The sequence below is a fragment of the Halichoerus grypus genome, chromosome 7 (genome assembly GCF_964656455.1).
Source record: "Halichoerus grypus chromosome 7, mHalGry1.hap1.1, whole genome shotgun sequence".
In the NCBI taxonomy this organism is placed as follows: Eukaryota; Metazoa; Chordata; class Mammalia; order Carnivora; family Phocidae; genus Halichoerus; species Halichoerus grypus.
The window spans coordinates 35183439-35201788 of NC_135718.1; the positions used below are offsets into that span (position 1 = coordinate 35183439).

The 18350-nt window shown below is 37.5% G+C and overlaps 1 protein-coding gene across 8 annotated transcripts in view; it reads right to left on the bottom strand.

Moving 5' to 3' along the window:
- Positions 1-407: 407 nt before the first annotated feature.
- Positions 408-18350, bottom strand: part of PCGF5 (polycomb group ring finger 5) — a 114865-nt gene continuing 96922 nt past the window's right edge. For 6 of the 8 annotated variants that reach the window (XM_036117148.2, XM_078077378.1, XM_078077379.1 and 3 more), the window contains 2 exons: positions 12092-12151; positions 408-6109 (listed from right to left, as the gene is read on the bottom strand). In XM_036117148.2, coding sequence (XP_035973041.1) covers positions 6062-6109; positions 12092-12151 — 108 coding nt within the window. In that variant the 3' untranslated portion in view covers positions 408-6061. Of the gene's footprint in view, positions 6110-12091; positions 12152-13641; positions 13688-18350 lie in introns of those variants that run through there. The other 2 variants (XM_036117151.2, XM_078077381.1) reach the window with 2 other exon arrangements.

The window sequence follows — 18350 nt, forward strand, 5'->3', positions numbered from 1 at the left end:
TGTGTGTGCAGACCTCAAGTACTTCTTGAGGGGCAGCCTACCGTCTTAAAACTAAATGGCTCAAGGGGCTCCTGGGTGGCTCAGTCGTTAAGCGTCTGCCTTTGGCTCAGGTCACAATCCCAGGGTCCTGGGATCGAGCCCCGCATCAGGCTCCCTGCTCCGCGGGAGGCCTGCTTCTCCCTCTCCCACTCCCCCTGCTTGTGTTCCCTCTCTCGCTGTGTCTCTGTCAAATAAATAAATAAAATCTTTAAAAAACAAAAAACAAACAAAAAAAACTAAACAGCTCAAGAATCTTGAGAGCGTATCTATGATCTTAAATATTCATCAGATTTTAATAAAATTTGCTACAGTAGAAAATAATAGAGGCTGCGATCTACAACTACTATTAAGGATGACAGACAACAATAAATTATGCAATCAAAAATTTAATAACAAAGATACTATTTTTAACATGGTCAAATATACTTGGCTAAGTCCAGATTTTAAAAAACAAAAGAATCTAGCCCAACAGTACAACCATACAGCTTTTGTACAGAACATTCCATAGATCAACAGAAAATACATTTGAGCACAAAAATAAAAAATATTTAAAGAGAATCTCTAAGCAGCATTTTATTTCTGCAAAACAGACATATATCTTGTACTGATTAAATATCTACAAGTGCTTTTCCTTTACAAAAATACATATATTCTTAATAGACTAAGTCATTAACAATGACCTGTAATCTTTCACTTCAATTTGAATGATTTATAAGCTAAATCTTACAACCACAAAAAGGTTTTTATTTGTATTAAGATGTTACCACTTTTGACAAAAAAAGCTTAAGATATTTTATATTTCAAAGGAAAATTAGCAACGTAACTGTACAATATATTCTCGGATGGTTCTGTCACGTGAGGGCTACTCTGTTAAAAACCGGTGGGTGCCTGCTGTCGTGTTGCCAGATGCAGGAACGCCGTGGAAGGCGGGCGCTCTCCCACAAGCTCTTGTCGTGGGCCACAGCTTCGTAAGGACACTTAGGCCCCCATCCCCATTCTAAAAAATACAGCAAAAGAAAACTGACCCCCCCAAAATGTTAGGCTGATCCCATGACATTTCTAATGTGTGGAATTTCTGCTCCAGTGGACTGAGGGGAAGTCTAGGGATAGATGATCTGTTTACTCTCTCTATGTTGCCCGGAAGTATTTAATCTTCATTTGTTCTAGACTAAGTTTCTTACTCCACGAAGCTCTGAAGGATGGAAGAAAACTAGACCTGGTATTTTAACACCTGTTTCACTTGGTTCTCTAAAGAGAATTAAAAGTAAAAGGCATTTCTGAACAATGTCTCAGTACTGAATCTTAGAAAAAGGGGCATAATGAGTATACATATTGGAATAAGCATTTAAAATAAAGTTTAATTTCATAACTTTCTGAAAAGGAAGTGCTCAAGCATTTTAATTCTATTTGCAAATACAGTAAGGATAGTGAGTAAACACACTATTTGTGAAGACTACGTTACACGAGGAAGAGAATCATTTTAAATTATTGGGAAAATGCCTTTGCTTTAAGAAAAAGAAAACCATGAAAACCTTGTAATGTATATTTAAGTACGTTTTAATGAACTTTCAATCTGACGTTTTTCCATCAAAATACTACATGTAGAACTAGGTATATCAAGTAAATCCAGAATTGGTTGGTTATTTTGTGCTTTTAAAGGGGTTTCTGAGTCTCTAGTATATTTAATATTTTTTCAGAGACCAGATCTGGCAGACATGTTACGTTCCTTAGTGCAGGGATAGATCTCTTAAAGTATTAAGAGCATTTTCATGTTTTTGTTTCTGATCCAAAACATTATGTTATGGCAAACCCATTCATTTTTGCAATTCCTACAACCAACGTCTTACTGGTCTAAAGCTTAGCCTGCTGGAAGATTCCTTATGATAAACCAGAGTATGTAACAGAGTGTCTCCAAGGAGGTTTTGTCCAGTGGCCTGTCAGAGAGACTGCACCGTGTGAGCTTTACCTTCAGGGTGGCCCCAGCATCAGCTCCCAAGGAGAATGAGCGGTGGGGGGGGCAGTCATTCACTTGATGCATATGCTCTTGATCTGGGACCCTTTTTGCCAAGTTTGGCTGTGTGGCTAAATTCTAATCACAATAAAGTAATCACTGAGAAACAGGACAAAGAGTTACTTAAAAAAAAATAGGCCTTTATGAAAAATTTGCTTTTGAAAACAAGAAAAAGCATTTACTGATGTAAGTCCAATAGAACGTATTATTTTTCTGTACACGTAAGCATGGTCAGCACTTATACCAAAGTCTGCCTTTAGTAAAATTTCTTATGTTATTAAGAACCCAGGAACTAAATAAGCATAATTTTAGTTTATATGGCCTCCATGAAGTGGATTAAAGAGCTTCTCAAATTAGAATTTAAAATCTTCATTTTAGTTTTCTTTTCAAAGGATGCATTTCTCCCCCTTGCATCCAGGGGGAAGCCAATTGTGCTGATCACTTTCTCACCTTTGAGGATTTCCTAAGACCTATCAAGTGGTTCTGGAAAAACAAGGGACATATTTGAAAGGAAGTGTGCTCTGATTATTGCAAGAAAAACCTACATTTGATCTCATCACAAAAATTCAGTTTAAAGCCTTTCTTTGGTGATATTTTAGCAGTTACTCAAGGTTATTGCGTTATTAACTATATAAAATTAAACTGCAACCTAAAAAATTCCAACCTCCAAAGTGTTAAAACTGTCTCTCTTACCATGGTTATTAATGAACAGTAGAATGTCTTTGGTGATCTCTATTTCTTATGAAAATCTTTCAAAAAGAGATTGCTCTAACTTATGAGCGCCTAGTTAGATACAAAACCATTCGTAAGAGACAGGTACAGATAACCCAAATTTATGCAATAAATCTAAACAGAAATGCACTTTAGCAATGAGGCACTTTCTCTTAAATATTTCAATAAAGCTAAACAGTTCACAATATTATATAACACACTTTTTTTCCACCTTATAGAGTCATTTAAATTTAGATTAAATTTGAGTGTATAATGTAGTGGAGCAAACTCATTACATTTATAAAATGTGGCATATTCGTACGGGACATATTTCCAATGAATAAGAAATACTACACCTTTAGAAAAGTAATTAAAAGACACCACTCAAGGTAGCTGCACCCCAGGCGCAGGGAATGACCTTACATTCCCTCATCAATGAGCCTTTTAGTTTATGTTTTTATACTTCTTTAAAGTGTTTTGCTAATCTAGAGAAAAGGCTATATTCTGATTTTTCTATTAACGTATGTGATCACTCCAGCTAAAGTATCTATGGGCCACAGTCCTTCCTTATATCCCAGGTTCCTTGACCCTCTTACATCTCTGATATCTAAGGCAGAGAAAACAGATGACAAAATCTTTTATGGAAGTAAAGTTCTTTTGGTTCTTTGCTTAAGAAACAAGAGATTAAAATTTAGTTTAATTCCCCAATTTTGCAGATTCAGATGATGATTTCTACAGGTTATTTATATAGTTTTATTACACCCTAAGCTTATAAAACCACGAAGTTGCCTGTATATTTTTTCTGTATCTGGTTTCTTGCAAATTCCACAATCTGACTTAGGGGATAATTAGTGTACTGCTAGACATGAAAGTAGTCCCATACTTAGAAAATCATAGTTGAATATACCAAAAGAGGCAGTCAAAGAAGTCTGTGGTTCTTAATAGTAACACTGTATTACTCAGGACCATCATAAAATGTGTACCTTTCCCTAACTGGTAACTGATGCCCTTCTTTATGTTAGGTTTTCTTTCACATGTTTTGGCACATATTCCATTGCATTTCAGGAAAAATGTTAACATGTTAACATTGAATAAAGCAATTTTATATAAAACTATTCTCAATCCCATAATTGCTTCCTATATATTTCCTTGGAAAAGAGTGAAATTACATGAGATGAGGCAGCAACAGGCCAAATTTAAAGAGATCAGGTATACAAAACTCATTTAAAGCTGTAAGTTTTGGCTGGGGACCCAAATAACATGCAGGTCTCATTTGTGGTTTTTAAAATCACTCTCAATTCATTTTGAGTTAATTAACTTCCATACGTAAAACACTATTTTAATCACTGACCAAGATGTGACAGATTCATAATTTTAAAATTTCTTAGGGATGTCAGGGAATTGGATTTCACAGCACAGCAAAATAGTTTCTGTAGGTGGAGAGTAAATTCTGTTTTTGGTTGAGTGTAATGGTCTGTTCTAACCATTTAAAGAGTTAACAAAAATCTGCCTTTTAAATTCTGCCTCTGAGTCCTTCCGGGCACAAACACAATCTAACAAAATGAAATTCAGAAAGCATTGCCATAACCTTTTTCACAAAAGTCAAAACAAAAACAATAGAAGACTTTAATACAGACACTCCAACTTGAAACAAAGACACATTGAAGAGATAATTATGAAGTTTCAGCCTTTCATGTTGTGAAATGCATCAAGATTTAGCTGTATTTTGTATGTGTTTTTTAGAATTGTACAATGTTATGTCTAAGAAGCATTTTGAGATTCAGAAGGCATTAATCCGTGATACATTTTACTGGAAAATGTAGCACATCTACAATGTATAAGTATAAAAACTATGTGTGTAACACACAGATTGTGCTCATGTCAGATTTCTAAAACAGTTTTCCTAACTTTCAAGATTTTTCCTAAGTTTCAGAGGTTTACTTGTTTATTTTGAAGCAATTAATAAAACTTAACTTCCAAAGAAGTTTTTTGAAAACAGTTGTAAATTTTAAAAGGTTTAAAATGAAGTGCTTCATATAATTTAAGGTAACAAGACGTTCTTTGACTTGCAGACTAATCTCAAAATGAGTGGAAGACTTAACAAAACTGCAAAATCAAGGACATTATCACAGCTCTGACCTTAATGAATTTGTGTATAAAACCAGAATCCCATTTCCCCCTGATTACTACAGGATCTAAAATGAAATATCCTCAAATCATTAATTTTGGTTAACATATTTACCAACTACACTGCATTTATTCTATTTTACGCATAGGGTTTGGACATGTGATAGGTAACGAACGGTTTTAATTGATAATTGCCTTGAGACTTCTGAAATCCATAAAATAGCTAAGGTTATCTGCTCTAAAAATCCTAATATTTAAAATCATCATAACCCTCTGCATGCCACAATGACACACACCTAAGGCCAACTTAAAAAGAGAGACACTGTACTCATTAGATGGGAGCCACAATATAATGACGCATACATAAAACGGGCTACACAGTGACAGTTCGTGAAGCAGCACGTGCTTGTCATAAGGCATTACGGAAGACTGACCTTACTGATGCACTGATTTTGTTAGAGTAAATGTGACTAGCTGTCAACATCTTGAATGGTTGTGAATCGAACTTCAGGTCTCCACGAAGTCACACACAGTTCCAACTGGAGGGCTAAGATGCCCTCCCTGTGCAACTGGTCGACTACATGGCCGGAGGACTTAAAATGTCTACAGCTATTATGTGCTCTAATGATAAGAATAATTGGAATTCTTCCCCAAAGACTTCCACACTCAAGAGTGAACTACTTTGCACACAAAAAGCTTACTGAGAACAGGACAGTGGCCCAAAAACCACTCTTCTAAATACTTTCCCATACAAAATAACTTCAAGATACAATAATTATTTCTTGTACAGTACTCTATTTAAACAAAAATTAATATTAAGTATGTGAAAACTGCAACACCACACAGACTGAGTCATAGTACGAGTGTAACCAAACATCAGAACAGTCTCGGAACAAGCAAGCAAGATATGCGGCAGGCTGAGTTCAGCCCTGACTTGTACACCGTGAGATGGCACAGATACCTTATGCGGATGGTTCAGTAGCAGAATGGCACTTGGTTCACTCTTAATAGAAACAACATAAATGCAACTGACAATTTAGAGACAGACAATGGCCTTATTTGCATGCTGAAAATCTGGTTGTGTCCCTCTCGTCCACACACCGTTCACTGTGCGATCTGTTGATGAGTAAACAAAGTGCAGGATTCATCTCGGTGGGATCTAGGCCCCTTGGTCTAACCGAAATCAATTCTTGGTCGATACTGCAATACCATGGGGTAGGACTATAAAATAAAAACATGATGATGAGTAAGACTGTGTTTATATGAAAACAATAAAGATTATATATAAAAGATTTTTAAAATGCAGGGTTATACTTTACAGTATTTCCTGGTACTAGTGATTATGACAAGTAAAGACTGGTTATTAAAATTATTTTTAAATGCCATTTTTTCACAATCAGTCAAGTTTTCTGTACTATGTAACAAGGGTCAAGTTCAAAGGCTCACTGATGTCACACCAGCTGGGTAGGTGAACGTTACTAATGGAACACGTAGGGAGGGGCAGGGCCAGGGGAGGACTGAAGGCTTTGGGCTCTGGATCAAGGCATTCATTCCATCAGTTGTTAACCTTGTGGGGCTGGATTCCATCCAGAGCTGCCGTCTGTGACTGCCCACTGACTCACAAGGTAACCGACCTCTTGCTATGAATCAATGAAACTGGGGTAGTTTTCGCAAATCACATTTTTTTAAAAGTTAAGTTTGACACCTTTTTCGTTTTAACATTTAAACTTCAATGGTCCTTAAAAAACCCTGAAAAACAAGTAGCTGTTACATGGAACATTTAGGTTGCTACCTCCTCTCAATAGTTCGTTGATACGACTACCTATTCAGAGTGGACTCTTCTCTAACTGAAAGGTTCGGGTGGCCCCTGGCTGCTCGGACTCTGGAAGAGGTAGCCTGTCCTCCCTGCGCACGAGAGGCATGTGCCACGCGGCCACCTCCGTATCTGTTTCCCCCCGGGTTTGACCGGATCATTTAGAACCTAAACACCACAGAGTCAGAAAGGTCTGGAGAACCAATGGTTTTTTCCCTTTCTGAAAGCTGCAGATTCCCTTTTAAATGAAATTCTGAGGAGCAACTTTTATGAAACCGAGAAAGTGGAGACTGTTACTGACGGTTCCCCTTCATCTCCGTTGTCGGTGAACGGACAACTCCAGGACAGAAAATGGTGTACTTTTTCATACAGGTGAGAGAGATGAAACGACCATTTCTGTACTCATCATAGCTATGTTATATATGAGAAGACTTGTTGTTGGCGTCTTTTCCCATTTAGCTCAGGATGGAACTGGAGGATGGGAATGAAAATTTCTAGGTCTTGCCCTTTCCAGCTGAGGATGTAAGGTGATGCCACCACCAGTCCTGAGGGCTGGAGTAAAAGTCACAGTCTCTCAAGATTTCCACGGTCTAGGGCACCTGGGTGGCTCAGTCGGGTAAGCGTCTGCCTTCGGCTCAGGTCATGAACCTGGAGTCTCGGGATCGAGTCCCGCATCGGGCTCCCTGCTCAGCGGGGAGTCTGCTTCTCCCTCTGACCCTCCCCCCTCTCGTGCTCTCTCTTTCTCTCTCAAATAAATAAAGTCTTTATATAAAAAAAAGATTTCCATGGTCTAAATCTATTTTGGTTTAAATTTTACTTGTTTTTATTTAAACTTTGTTCCTTCTGAATGAGAGTGTCTGGGAGTGGCACAGGAATCTGCATTTTATAGAAAAAACTCCCTGGGTTTTCTGAAGCTCAGCTAGATGTGGAGACCGCTGCCCAGACATCCTACCCTAACTTCGCTACTTCCCATTCTCCCTGGCCCAAGTGGCAGCTTGCCCTCTGTCACAACTGTCTTCCTCGCTATGCTCTCCATTCTGAACTGCTGAATCTGCATAATTAAGTCACTAGTTCTAGAATCCCTTCATAATATATAGAAGAATCTGTCACTGATTTCTACTGGGATGAAGGTAGAGCGGGAAGTAAAATGGCTTAGTTGTCAGTGGTCCGGATCTTCTGGTTTTGGCTGAAAACCAGTTGCTTTTGTTTTCTCCAAGTAACGATTTGTGTTTGTTCTATGATGACGCATGAAGTTTAATCTTACTGAAATGTTTTCAAATGCTGGGAACTCTATTTGTATTTCAGTTCGCTTTCTGTAGTAAAATGGCGCTGCACGTACTATCATGAAATATGGCACATCACCCTCCTAGTGTTCAGTGACTGTCCTGAATGGACCTACTTGTAGAGTTGCTAGTCCTCAGTCTCATCATGTCCTAAAATAAAAAACAGATATTTCCACAGTATATATTTCAAATGTGATAACTTTAGAAAATGCTGACCTTCACTGATGTACTGTTTTTCTTAAAAACTCTTTATCATAAAAGTATTTGGAAAATACAGAAAAGCACCAAGAAAAAAAGCAAAATCATTTAAATACCACCATTCAAAGATAACTACCATAATTATTTTGGTGTATATCCTTCTAGTCTTTTCATCTAGGTACGTATGTTTTTCCAAGACTGTAATCATGCTACACATATTGTTTGGAAAATAATTTTGTCCATGTAAAATTTTAATTTCCATTAAAAAATTCCATGACTACTTTTTTTTTTTTTTAAGATTTCATTTATTTCTTTGACAGAGAGAGATACAGCGAGAGGGGGAACACAAGCAGGGGGAGAGGGAGAGGGAGAAGCAGGCTTCCCGCCAAGCAGGGAGCCTGATATGGGGCTCGATCCCAGGACCCTGGTCTCATGACCTGAGCCGAAGGCAGATGCTTAACGACTGAGCCACCCAGGCGCCCCTCCATGACTTATTTCTACACTACTTAATATCCTATGTGATATTTTTAAAGGATGAATATAATGCTTTTATAGAAAAGAATTATAAGTTATCAATAAATCTTTTGTCATATGTTTTAGTTTATTCCTTTTTTGTGTGTGTGATTATAAATGAATCTTGACCCAATGATCAGGGCTGGTTCCTAGAAGTGGACCTGTTAGTTCAAACAGCATACACATTTTTAAAGGCTTTTTGAAAAATACTGTCACAGTGGGCTTCAAGAAAGTTACTCTCTCTTTACATTTCCAAAAGAAATATGAGTGCTCATTCTTCAATGGCCTCATCAATAATGAGTACTATCCTTTCTTCCCTACTAATATGGCAATTTAATAAGCATAAAATAGTATTTTATTTCTTCTAAAGAAATTAACCATTTTTGTATAATTAGTTTTGTTTCCTTTTGTGACTTTCCTAAGCATGTCTTTTGTTCGTTTTTTTGTTGTTCATTTTTCTAAGGAAAGGTGAATGAACTCGGTCTTACAGATTTGTATGAATTCTTCATGTATTAAGGATATCAAACCTTACTGTCATATATTGCAAATATTTCCTCAGTTATGGTATTTTTGCTATGTACTTTTCAATATTAACAGTCAACTTGGTTTGTCTTTGTTTCCTCTTACATGTACAATAAGAAAGGCCATCCCCACTCTGAGATTATTCAACTATCTTTCTTCATCTCTGATGGTATCAATTTTAATATTTACCACTTTAAGCCGTGAGAATCTCCTGTAACATGGGGTATGGACTAAATTTCCATCCCTACCACCGAAAGTCACAGTAAAATTTATTGGAAACAAACGGACTAGATCACACCCTACCCCCCCCCCCCCCAACACCTATACTCTGAGTTCACTGATTACCCCTGCCAACCGCCAACTACTGTCTCTAGTCTTGCCTCACTGGCCTTCTTGCAACCCTCAAGCAACCAGACATAACCACTCCTCCGGATCTTTCCACTGTGTTCCCTTCTTCTGAAGCACCCTACCCCAGATACACACATGGCTAGTTCTCCCACTTCCTTTTGATCAAGAATCACTACCTCAAAGAAGCCTTCCCTTGGCTCTCTTATCTAAATATTCTATTTAATTTTTTTTCTAACACTACGAATTTATTTTTCATCTGTCACCATCGTAAGAGCATAAGCTCTATGAGAAAGAACTTTGCTCATTTTTACTTCTGTGTCCCCAGCGCCTAAAAGAGTGCCCAGTGTACAGTTAAGTGCTCAATCGGTATTTGCTAAATGAATCATTTTTTCTTCCACTAACTTGAAATACTCTTTATAGATTCATACATACTAGACAGTCTGTTCCTGATCTATTCTTTTTATTCATATGTCTGTGTTTAAGTCAGTACCTATTTTAATTACTTCAGCTTTAAGATACATTTTAGCACGTTGCAGGGCACATGCCCCCTGATTACTCACTGAAAAATGTGACTGACCAGAAGCACTGGTTTATACTTCCTGATGAACTTTAGAATGACTGATTCTGTTAGGTTAAACAAGAATCTGGTAAAAGTGTGCCTGGAACTACACCAAACTCCATAATTTATTTATGGGGAGAAAGGACATTTCTATAGTATCTCATATACTATTTAAATTTCTTGTGTGTGAAGTGGTATTTTGGTTATTTATGAGGAAGTCTTTGATCTTAGAAAATATATGCTGAAATATTTAGTGGTCAACTGTTTTGATACTTGCAATTTACTTTCAAATGGTTTCACAAAGAACAGAATTATAAAGAGATTAATAAGGTAAGGAGAAGGGAAGAGAAGGGACAAGGGGGGCAGAAAATGTAGCAAAATGTTAACTGGTAAAAATCTAAGCAAAAGTAAAGGATATTCCTTTATATTATTTCAATTTTTTTTTTGTTTTTTGGAAAATTTTCAAAATAAGTTGCAGGAAAAATTGGGACTTAATAATGAATTTTATCAGATGCTTTTCAGTATCTACTGATGGTTTTGATTTGATTTTGTGTGTTTGTGTGCATAAAAGATGTTTCTGCTATATAATATATATTACTTCCCTCCCCCAATATTAAGCCATTCTCGCATTTCTGATAAAAATTCTATTTGGTCTTGGCTTATTGTTCTTTTAGTATATGATTTTAGTATATTTATCATCTTTGTATTTGTATTCAAAATGAAATTGATACTCATTTTATAGTTGGAGGTTCTCTGTCAGTTTTAGGTATCATGATTATGTTACTTTTGTAAAATGAATTTGGAAGAATTTCACCTTTTTCAATAATTTAAAACAATTTAGAATGGGAATAATGTATTGCTTGAAAATTTGAGAGAGCATGACCATAAAACTATTCAGGTATCCTTTGAGGAAGTAATTCCTAATTATTATTTTCTTTCACGACTTGGTGATTTACATTTTCTTTCTTCATGGGTAAATTTTGGTCCACTGGTAGTTTCCGGGAAAACTGTCCATTTTGTGGAATTTTAAAATTTTTTAAATTTAAAAATTAGATAGTATAAAGTTACACACATGATGTTTTCTTGAAATAAAGTGATAACTTTTCCCCCTGAAAATTTCTAGCTGAATTTACTATTAATTATAAGTTCAACTCTGTGACAGGACTAAAATCCATAATGAAGTGTTGAAGAAAGAAAAAGGAATTTGTGAGGATTTTTAAAAACCTGATCTTACTCCACTTGTTCTCTAATATTTTAGGTCGGAGTTTATGAACATCTTTATTTCTAAGGAAACAGACACCAGTGCCAAGAGTGAGAGCAAAAAACCATGTTATGTATGAGTTATAGTTCAAGGCAGAAGCATCACTACAATTTATCATCCCGATTAAAATGTACTTTTATTAGGTAACTGGAAAATGGATCAGAGGAAAGTTTTTCTCGGTGCATTTTAAAATTAGTCCACATTCATTTCTGCATTAAAAGAGGTAACCCAAGTAGAGCACTCAGGGCGGGGCCTAGTCAGCAAGCTCACAGTTCCATTGGGCTATTGCCCTAACAGAGCTTCCCCTAATCTAGCATTTTATCTTTCACTTGTGGGTGACTGACGGATTAAAAAAAAAAAAAACACACAAAAACTTACGCAAAGAAGTGCTGAGCATGGAGCAGAGATCCAATATGGAGCAGATTTTTCAAGGGCTGAAACCAGTAATTATTAAAAATTTCTGACTCCTAAATACTGGCCTTAACATTTATAATTTCATTTTTAATTCAGTGAAATTAAATAGATAAATGCAAGAGAACCAAAATAATGGGAAACTCTGGGACATAAATTGAAAAATGAAGTTTTGTAGCTCAGATAAATACTGGTTTTGCAGGTGCAGGTCTTAGAACCCCGGGTTTGGGACGAAAGCAGTCACCATCCTGGCAGGCGTCAGGAGGGCATATGTACAGTCGTGAGTGCCTCTTACCTGATACAAAGGGCCATCCTGACAGCAGACTTGCGAAGCTGAGCAGTTCAGACACCGAAACTGCGGAGGAGATGAACTCATCAGATAAGAGGCATCCACAACTGGATACATATTTAAAACTGATTAAACTATTTTAACGTCAAACATGAGTCAACATGATAATTTTAAGTAAACACTTTCCAAACTATGGTAGTTGGTTGTTTTTTTCTTCTTTTTTTTTAAAGATTTTAATAACTTAGTGACTGGTAAAATGTAGCCTGAGACAACTTTAGTATCTAAATATCAGTTTTGTTAATATCCTGCAAATATTTACCAAAATGGTGGCTATCCTTTCCATCTCTTCTTCGGATAATAATTCCTGGGAAAACCCTCACCTCTTCAATCCAGGAGGGGTACCCTCTTTCTTCCACCCCTGCCAGTGATGAATCTTGCTTAGCTTGCCCTTCTACTACCCATGAAGGGAACACTGTTTAAGGACCTCAGGGCTCTGAAAGGGGTATGCACTTTGCCCCAACACGTAAGGGGTCCGTTTTCTGTTTTAGATGAGGTTCTTTATATTGCTCAGATTAGATTTTTAGTCTCCATTATCTATTTTAATAGCATGAGAATATGAACTCCTTGAGTCTTTATCTTATTCATATGTACAGTCTTAATAACTAAGGCCCAGAAATGGCACAAAGCAGCTTCTCAAAAAAATGTTTCATGAGTAAATCAATGAATGAACACATTTTAAACTACTGAGTAGATTCAGTTGTAAACCCACTAAGTTTTAACAGTTTAACCATTCATATTAAAGAAAAAAATCATTCCCAAATCTTGATTTTTCAATGTTGAGCTAAATACTTATTAAACATGAACATTATTTTAATTGTAACATGATTATAAACAATGAAATATATACTTTAAAATTATGTATATATGAATTCAACATTGCATGCCTCCTCAAAATGGGAAAAAAATACATAAAAGGTGTAAATTAACCAGGATAAATCTAACATCCTAGAGCAAGCAGGTTTTTAAAAGGTATACTTTGAAAGAATATTAAGGGAAGAAATGATTAAAACAAATGTATTGCTAGCCTTTTAAATAAAATTTCAGAAATTATATTCCATTTCCCCAAAAGACTAGCAGTTTTTTTCAGGAGTGAGTCCTTGACTTTCTGTACAGGGCTCATCAACATGCTGTAAGACATGCCCAGCACTGCTATCCTTAGTAACCTTCCCTTTTCTCTCTAAAGAGTCCCCACGCTCTGGCCTATTAGACTTTGGAAGTCCTAAACAATGCCAAGTCCCAAACACCATTTAAGAGTGAAGAGTTAAGGTGAAAGAGGCTATTTCACTAAGTGATTATTATCTTTTCTATTAATCTCTTTGGTATCACTCAAGAAGGATGTTTGTTTTTCCTAAAACTGCTTCATAATGCAGATAAAGCAAGACAAATGTGGTGCAGTAACTTCAGGTATGTCCTGGCAGGGAGTTGTTAGAAGAGACAAAACCAACCAGGATCATCTGGGAAGGAGGGGCTGTACTGAGAGTTAGTATTCAACCTACCCGAGAAAAGGTGAGCAGGAAGAACATGATGAGTTCATGATGAAAGCTGAGGCCAAATGGGAAAATATTAACAGTAAGCTCCAGGAATGAGAGGAAGTTAGGTGAGAATTACAATAATAACAAAATGTAACATACATAAGCTATTCATAAACTCACTAACGTTTACTATGTCAGGCATTCTGCTAGGTACTTTGTAATATTTCATTCTTACTAAAAAAAAATTCAAAGACAGGTATTATTACACCCAAATTTTAAGGATTAAAAAAAAAAAAACGGAGTCAAAACTAGGAAGCAGAGGGGTGCCTGGGTGGCTCAGTTGGTTAAGCATCTGCCTTCAGCTCAGGTCATGATCTTGGGGCCCTGGGATCAGGCCCTGAGTGGGGCTCCCTGCTCAGCGGGGAGTCTGCTTCTTCCTCTGCCCCTCCCCCGGCTCGTGCATGTGCCCAGTAAAGCGCCTGCGGGCGCGCTCTCTCCCCCAAACAAATAAAAAATCTTAAAAAAACAAACAAACAAACTAGGAAGCAGAACACAACTGGGAGGAAATAGCTACAACATACATAACCAAAGATTATAGAATCCAGAATACATAAAGAGCTCCTAGAAGTTAGTAAGAAGAAGACAAACATCACAATGGAAAAACAGCAGCAAGGCAATGGATATGAAAAGAAACTTCACAGAAGAAATACAAAATTGATAATATGCAGTGTTGAAGATATCAGAAAATGGGCACTCTCATATATTACTGGTAGAATTATATACTGCTAAAATCTATTAAGAGGGTAATTTGTATCTATCAAAATTTAAAACATGCATACTCTGTTGTAAATCCACATGTGGAATCTAGCCAATGAATATGCTTGCACATGTGCAAAAGGATATATGTACTGGAATCTAGCATTGCTTGTAATGTTAAAAAACTTGAAAAAGTCTAAATTTCCACCAAAAGGAGTGTGTTAATCAGATTATGCTGCAGCCACACAAATGGAATACTATCAACTGGTTACAAAGAATTATATCAAGTTTGTTGATTCTCCATATGACATATCAAATGAAAAAAAAAAAAAGCTGCAGAACAGTACATATGATTCCATTCATGTTTGTTTCAAAAATGCGATGAACACTGACTGCATGGATCTTATAAACAGGATCATGTATTATAGATGATTGGTTTAGATAACTAAGTCCCTTCCAGATTGAGATCTAATTCTGTAATTCTACACCCTCAATTTACAGATGTGGAAGCCAAAGCCACAGGGTAAGCCAGTGGTTATGGATCACGTTTCCTAAAATCCTATTACTCAAAAGATGGTCCAAAGATTAGATGCACTGGCATTCCCTGGGAACTTGTTAGAAATGCAGAATCTTGGGCCCCACCCCAGACCTACTGAGTCAAATCTGTTTTTTACCAAGATCCCCAGGTGATTTCTACTCATATTAAAGTTTAAGAAGCACTGGTTTTAAGAAAAGGTAACATTTTCTCCCATTAATAAGCAAAAGATGAACACCAATCTTGAGTACAACATCTTCAGGCAGCAATATTACTATGAAATGAAAAATCTCTAAGAGTTAGCTAAGTCTAACCAGATGTTTGATTCCTAAAGATAAAATCCAGAAAGTGCAAGGACTACAGGAAACAGGCTGAGCCTTCAGTGGAATTGAGCCAGCAGAGAGCAGAGGAAAGAGGCAGAGATGCTGTGTGGCTCAGGGAGATGTGCCGCTGCTCTGGAGAAACAGAGGCCCAACGGACTTCTCCAAGATTCTTCATAGGGGTCCAGACCTTGGACAAGGTAAGGAGGTGATGGGGACACAGCATGGCTTTGCCTGAGGCAGAAGACCCCAGGGGCAGAGGCAGCATCCCGTGTGAAGAGGGAAGATAGCACAGGGTTGACTCAGAGACCTAGAAGAGCCTGGAACATATGAGGAGAACACCCCCACCCCCATGGCACTGAGTAGACTAAAAAAACTGCAAAGATGCCAATTTCAGCCAAATCAACCTAAAAATATATTCCAATGCCAATCACAATCCCATTCTCAAGTTCATCTGAATAAATAGGTAAAATCAGCCAACACCATTTTAAAAGAATAATGAGCTTAGCCGTAACAAATATGAATATATATATATATATATATATATATATATATATATATAGCAACCTAGAAGGCCTATTTGCCTTATAAATTAGTTTGAACTTTATTCAGACTTATCCCAAAGAAAATGGACAACCGAGGGGCTTTAAATTAGGAGTGGTATATGATCAAATTTTTATAAAAACTTTATATACTGTGTAATGTGGTGCAGGGCTAAGACCTATGCAGAAGAACAAAACAGAATGTCCAGGAACATGTGTGTCACAGATGTGTGTCCCTAGCTCTGTGTCTGTGGGGGTCTACATGTGCACAGGTGTGTACACACATGTATAGATACACATGCACACATCATGGTGACAAAACACCGAGATAAAGTACGGCTTATTCAACAAATTACATTTTTGGCAAAAAAGTCTTAGAATAAGAGTCCTAGCCTCATTGTAGGTATGGGTATGTAAGTAAACAAATGCCAGGTGGATCAAAATGTTTAGTGTAAGAAAGTACTAGAAACAAGTAAAAGAACCACAAGGTGGTCATGAGTTTGGGAAATCAGCTGACCCCAGCCCCAGGTACAGCCAGGCAGCAAGGACAGTAGGCAGAGTCACGTGAGCTTGTCAGACGTCCTGGCATCCTGCTGGCAATGGAGGGTACAGATGGGGAGGGATGGGACCGCAACAAATACACTAGAAGGGGCCTGATCAAGAAATGACTGTTTTATTGCTAATTTGTCCATTCACTCCAACTGTCAGACTTCACCAGTTACTATTATAATAATTCATAATTAGTTGGAACATGAGCAAAAATTTAAAATTTAACAGAAAACAAATGGGAAATGGAGATTCAAATAAATGAGATGATCTTTAGGATATATTTTGCATAACTATGACCTTATAAAAGAAACTTTTCATTTGATTTGCTCTTTGAACAAATATTTATTATTTGTATGTGGCACTGCTCTGGGTACTGGAGACTCAGCAGTGAACAAATAATCATCCCTGTCCTCAGACTACATTTGAGTTGGGGGACAAACAATAAACATAAATAAGTGGTATAGTATGCCAGATGGTATGAAAAAATACTATAGAAAACAGTCAAACATAAAATGGACTGGGAGAGTGCCATATTGGGAGCAGGGGTTGTATTATTAAGGAAGGTCGGAGCCCTCACTGAGAAGGTGATGTAGAAGCAAAATTCTTTGGGTGAAGAGGGTAAAGAAAATGATTCAGGGGCGCCTGGGTGGCTCAGTTGTTGAGCGTCTGCCTTCGGCTCAGGTCATTGATCCCAAGGTCCTGGGATGGAGCCCCGCATCGGGCTCCCTGCTCGGCAGGAAGCCTGCTTCTCCCTCCCCCATTCCCCCTGCTTGTGTTCCTGCTCTCGCTCTCTCTCTCTCTGTCAAATAAATAAATAAAATCTTAAAAAAAAAAAAAAAAAGAAAGAAAATGATTCAGGTGGATACTTAGGGAGGCAGGAGAAAGCCTGGCAGGTTAGAGGAAACAGAAGCGAGTGGGGCCAGAATGTGGTGAGCCAAAGGAGAGTAAAGAGTAAGATCACAGAGGTGTCTGGGAAAAATCATGGGGCTCTGTATCTATATGTCCCTGGAAGGACTTTGGTTTTTCTCTAAACGATACGAGAGTTGAGAGCAGAGAAGTGACATGTGCTAACTTGTTCTCGGAGGATCCCTCTGGTGCTGTGCTGGGCCAGGACAGTAGGGGAACCCTGGCTGGAGGCAGGAGAGGAAGCATGGGGCCCAGGGAAGAGGTTTTTACAGAACTTCTGGAGAATGGTGACAGCGGCGGGGCCCAGAGGGGCAGAAGTGGAGGGGGTAAGACATAACTGGATTCTGATCGTGGTAGTCTGAAAAATCATAAGGTACTGAACCATTTTCCCAACCAACTTTTATTAAAATATGCCTTAAACAACATAGGAATTTAAACTATCAGATATGTGTAACCAGAAACATAATTGTAGTAAAGACTGATTTAACTGATAGTCAATTAACAACAAAGTCTTCAAATTAGCTCTTTCATGCTTTGACTTAAAACTGGCAGTGTGGGCGACCTCTGGGAAGGGATTGTGAGAAGGACAAGTGAGTGCTAGCTGAGGTCTTGCGGTGGATGACTTTTTACATCTCTTCAACCTTAAGGCAAACCTGTTCATAGCACTTGAAAATCATTAACACATAATAAAATGGCCAATGACTTACCAAAGAAAGCTAAAATTATATTATGATATTATATGTAATACCACAATATCTAGGCCCCAACTGTGCTGGGTAAGGGAAAACTGACTAGCTCTGTAATCTGCACCTGGTACCTGAAACATTTTGACTGGAAGGATTCAATGAGGGTGATGTATGTAGAACCATTTTAAAAAACTATAAAATGTCCTAGGAAGGCAGGTAGTAATTTACCAAATACAAAGATAATTAGATTTGTTTTCCTTTGTTTCTTTTTTTTTTTTTTTAAATAAGGCTTAGAGAGGTCTGAGTTCTTCCAGGGCAAACGACAAGCTGGTGACTGGTACTAGAACATAATTTTTTCTTCCTGGTCATGAGAATTCAGCCTCACAAGAAAGGCTTTACCCAAGTGGGACTCAGAAAAAAAAATTCTGACTTTAGAAGT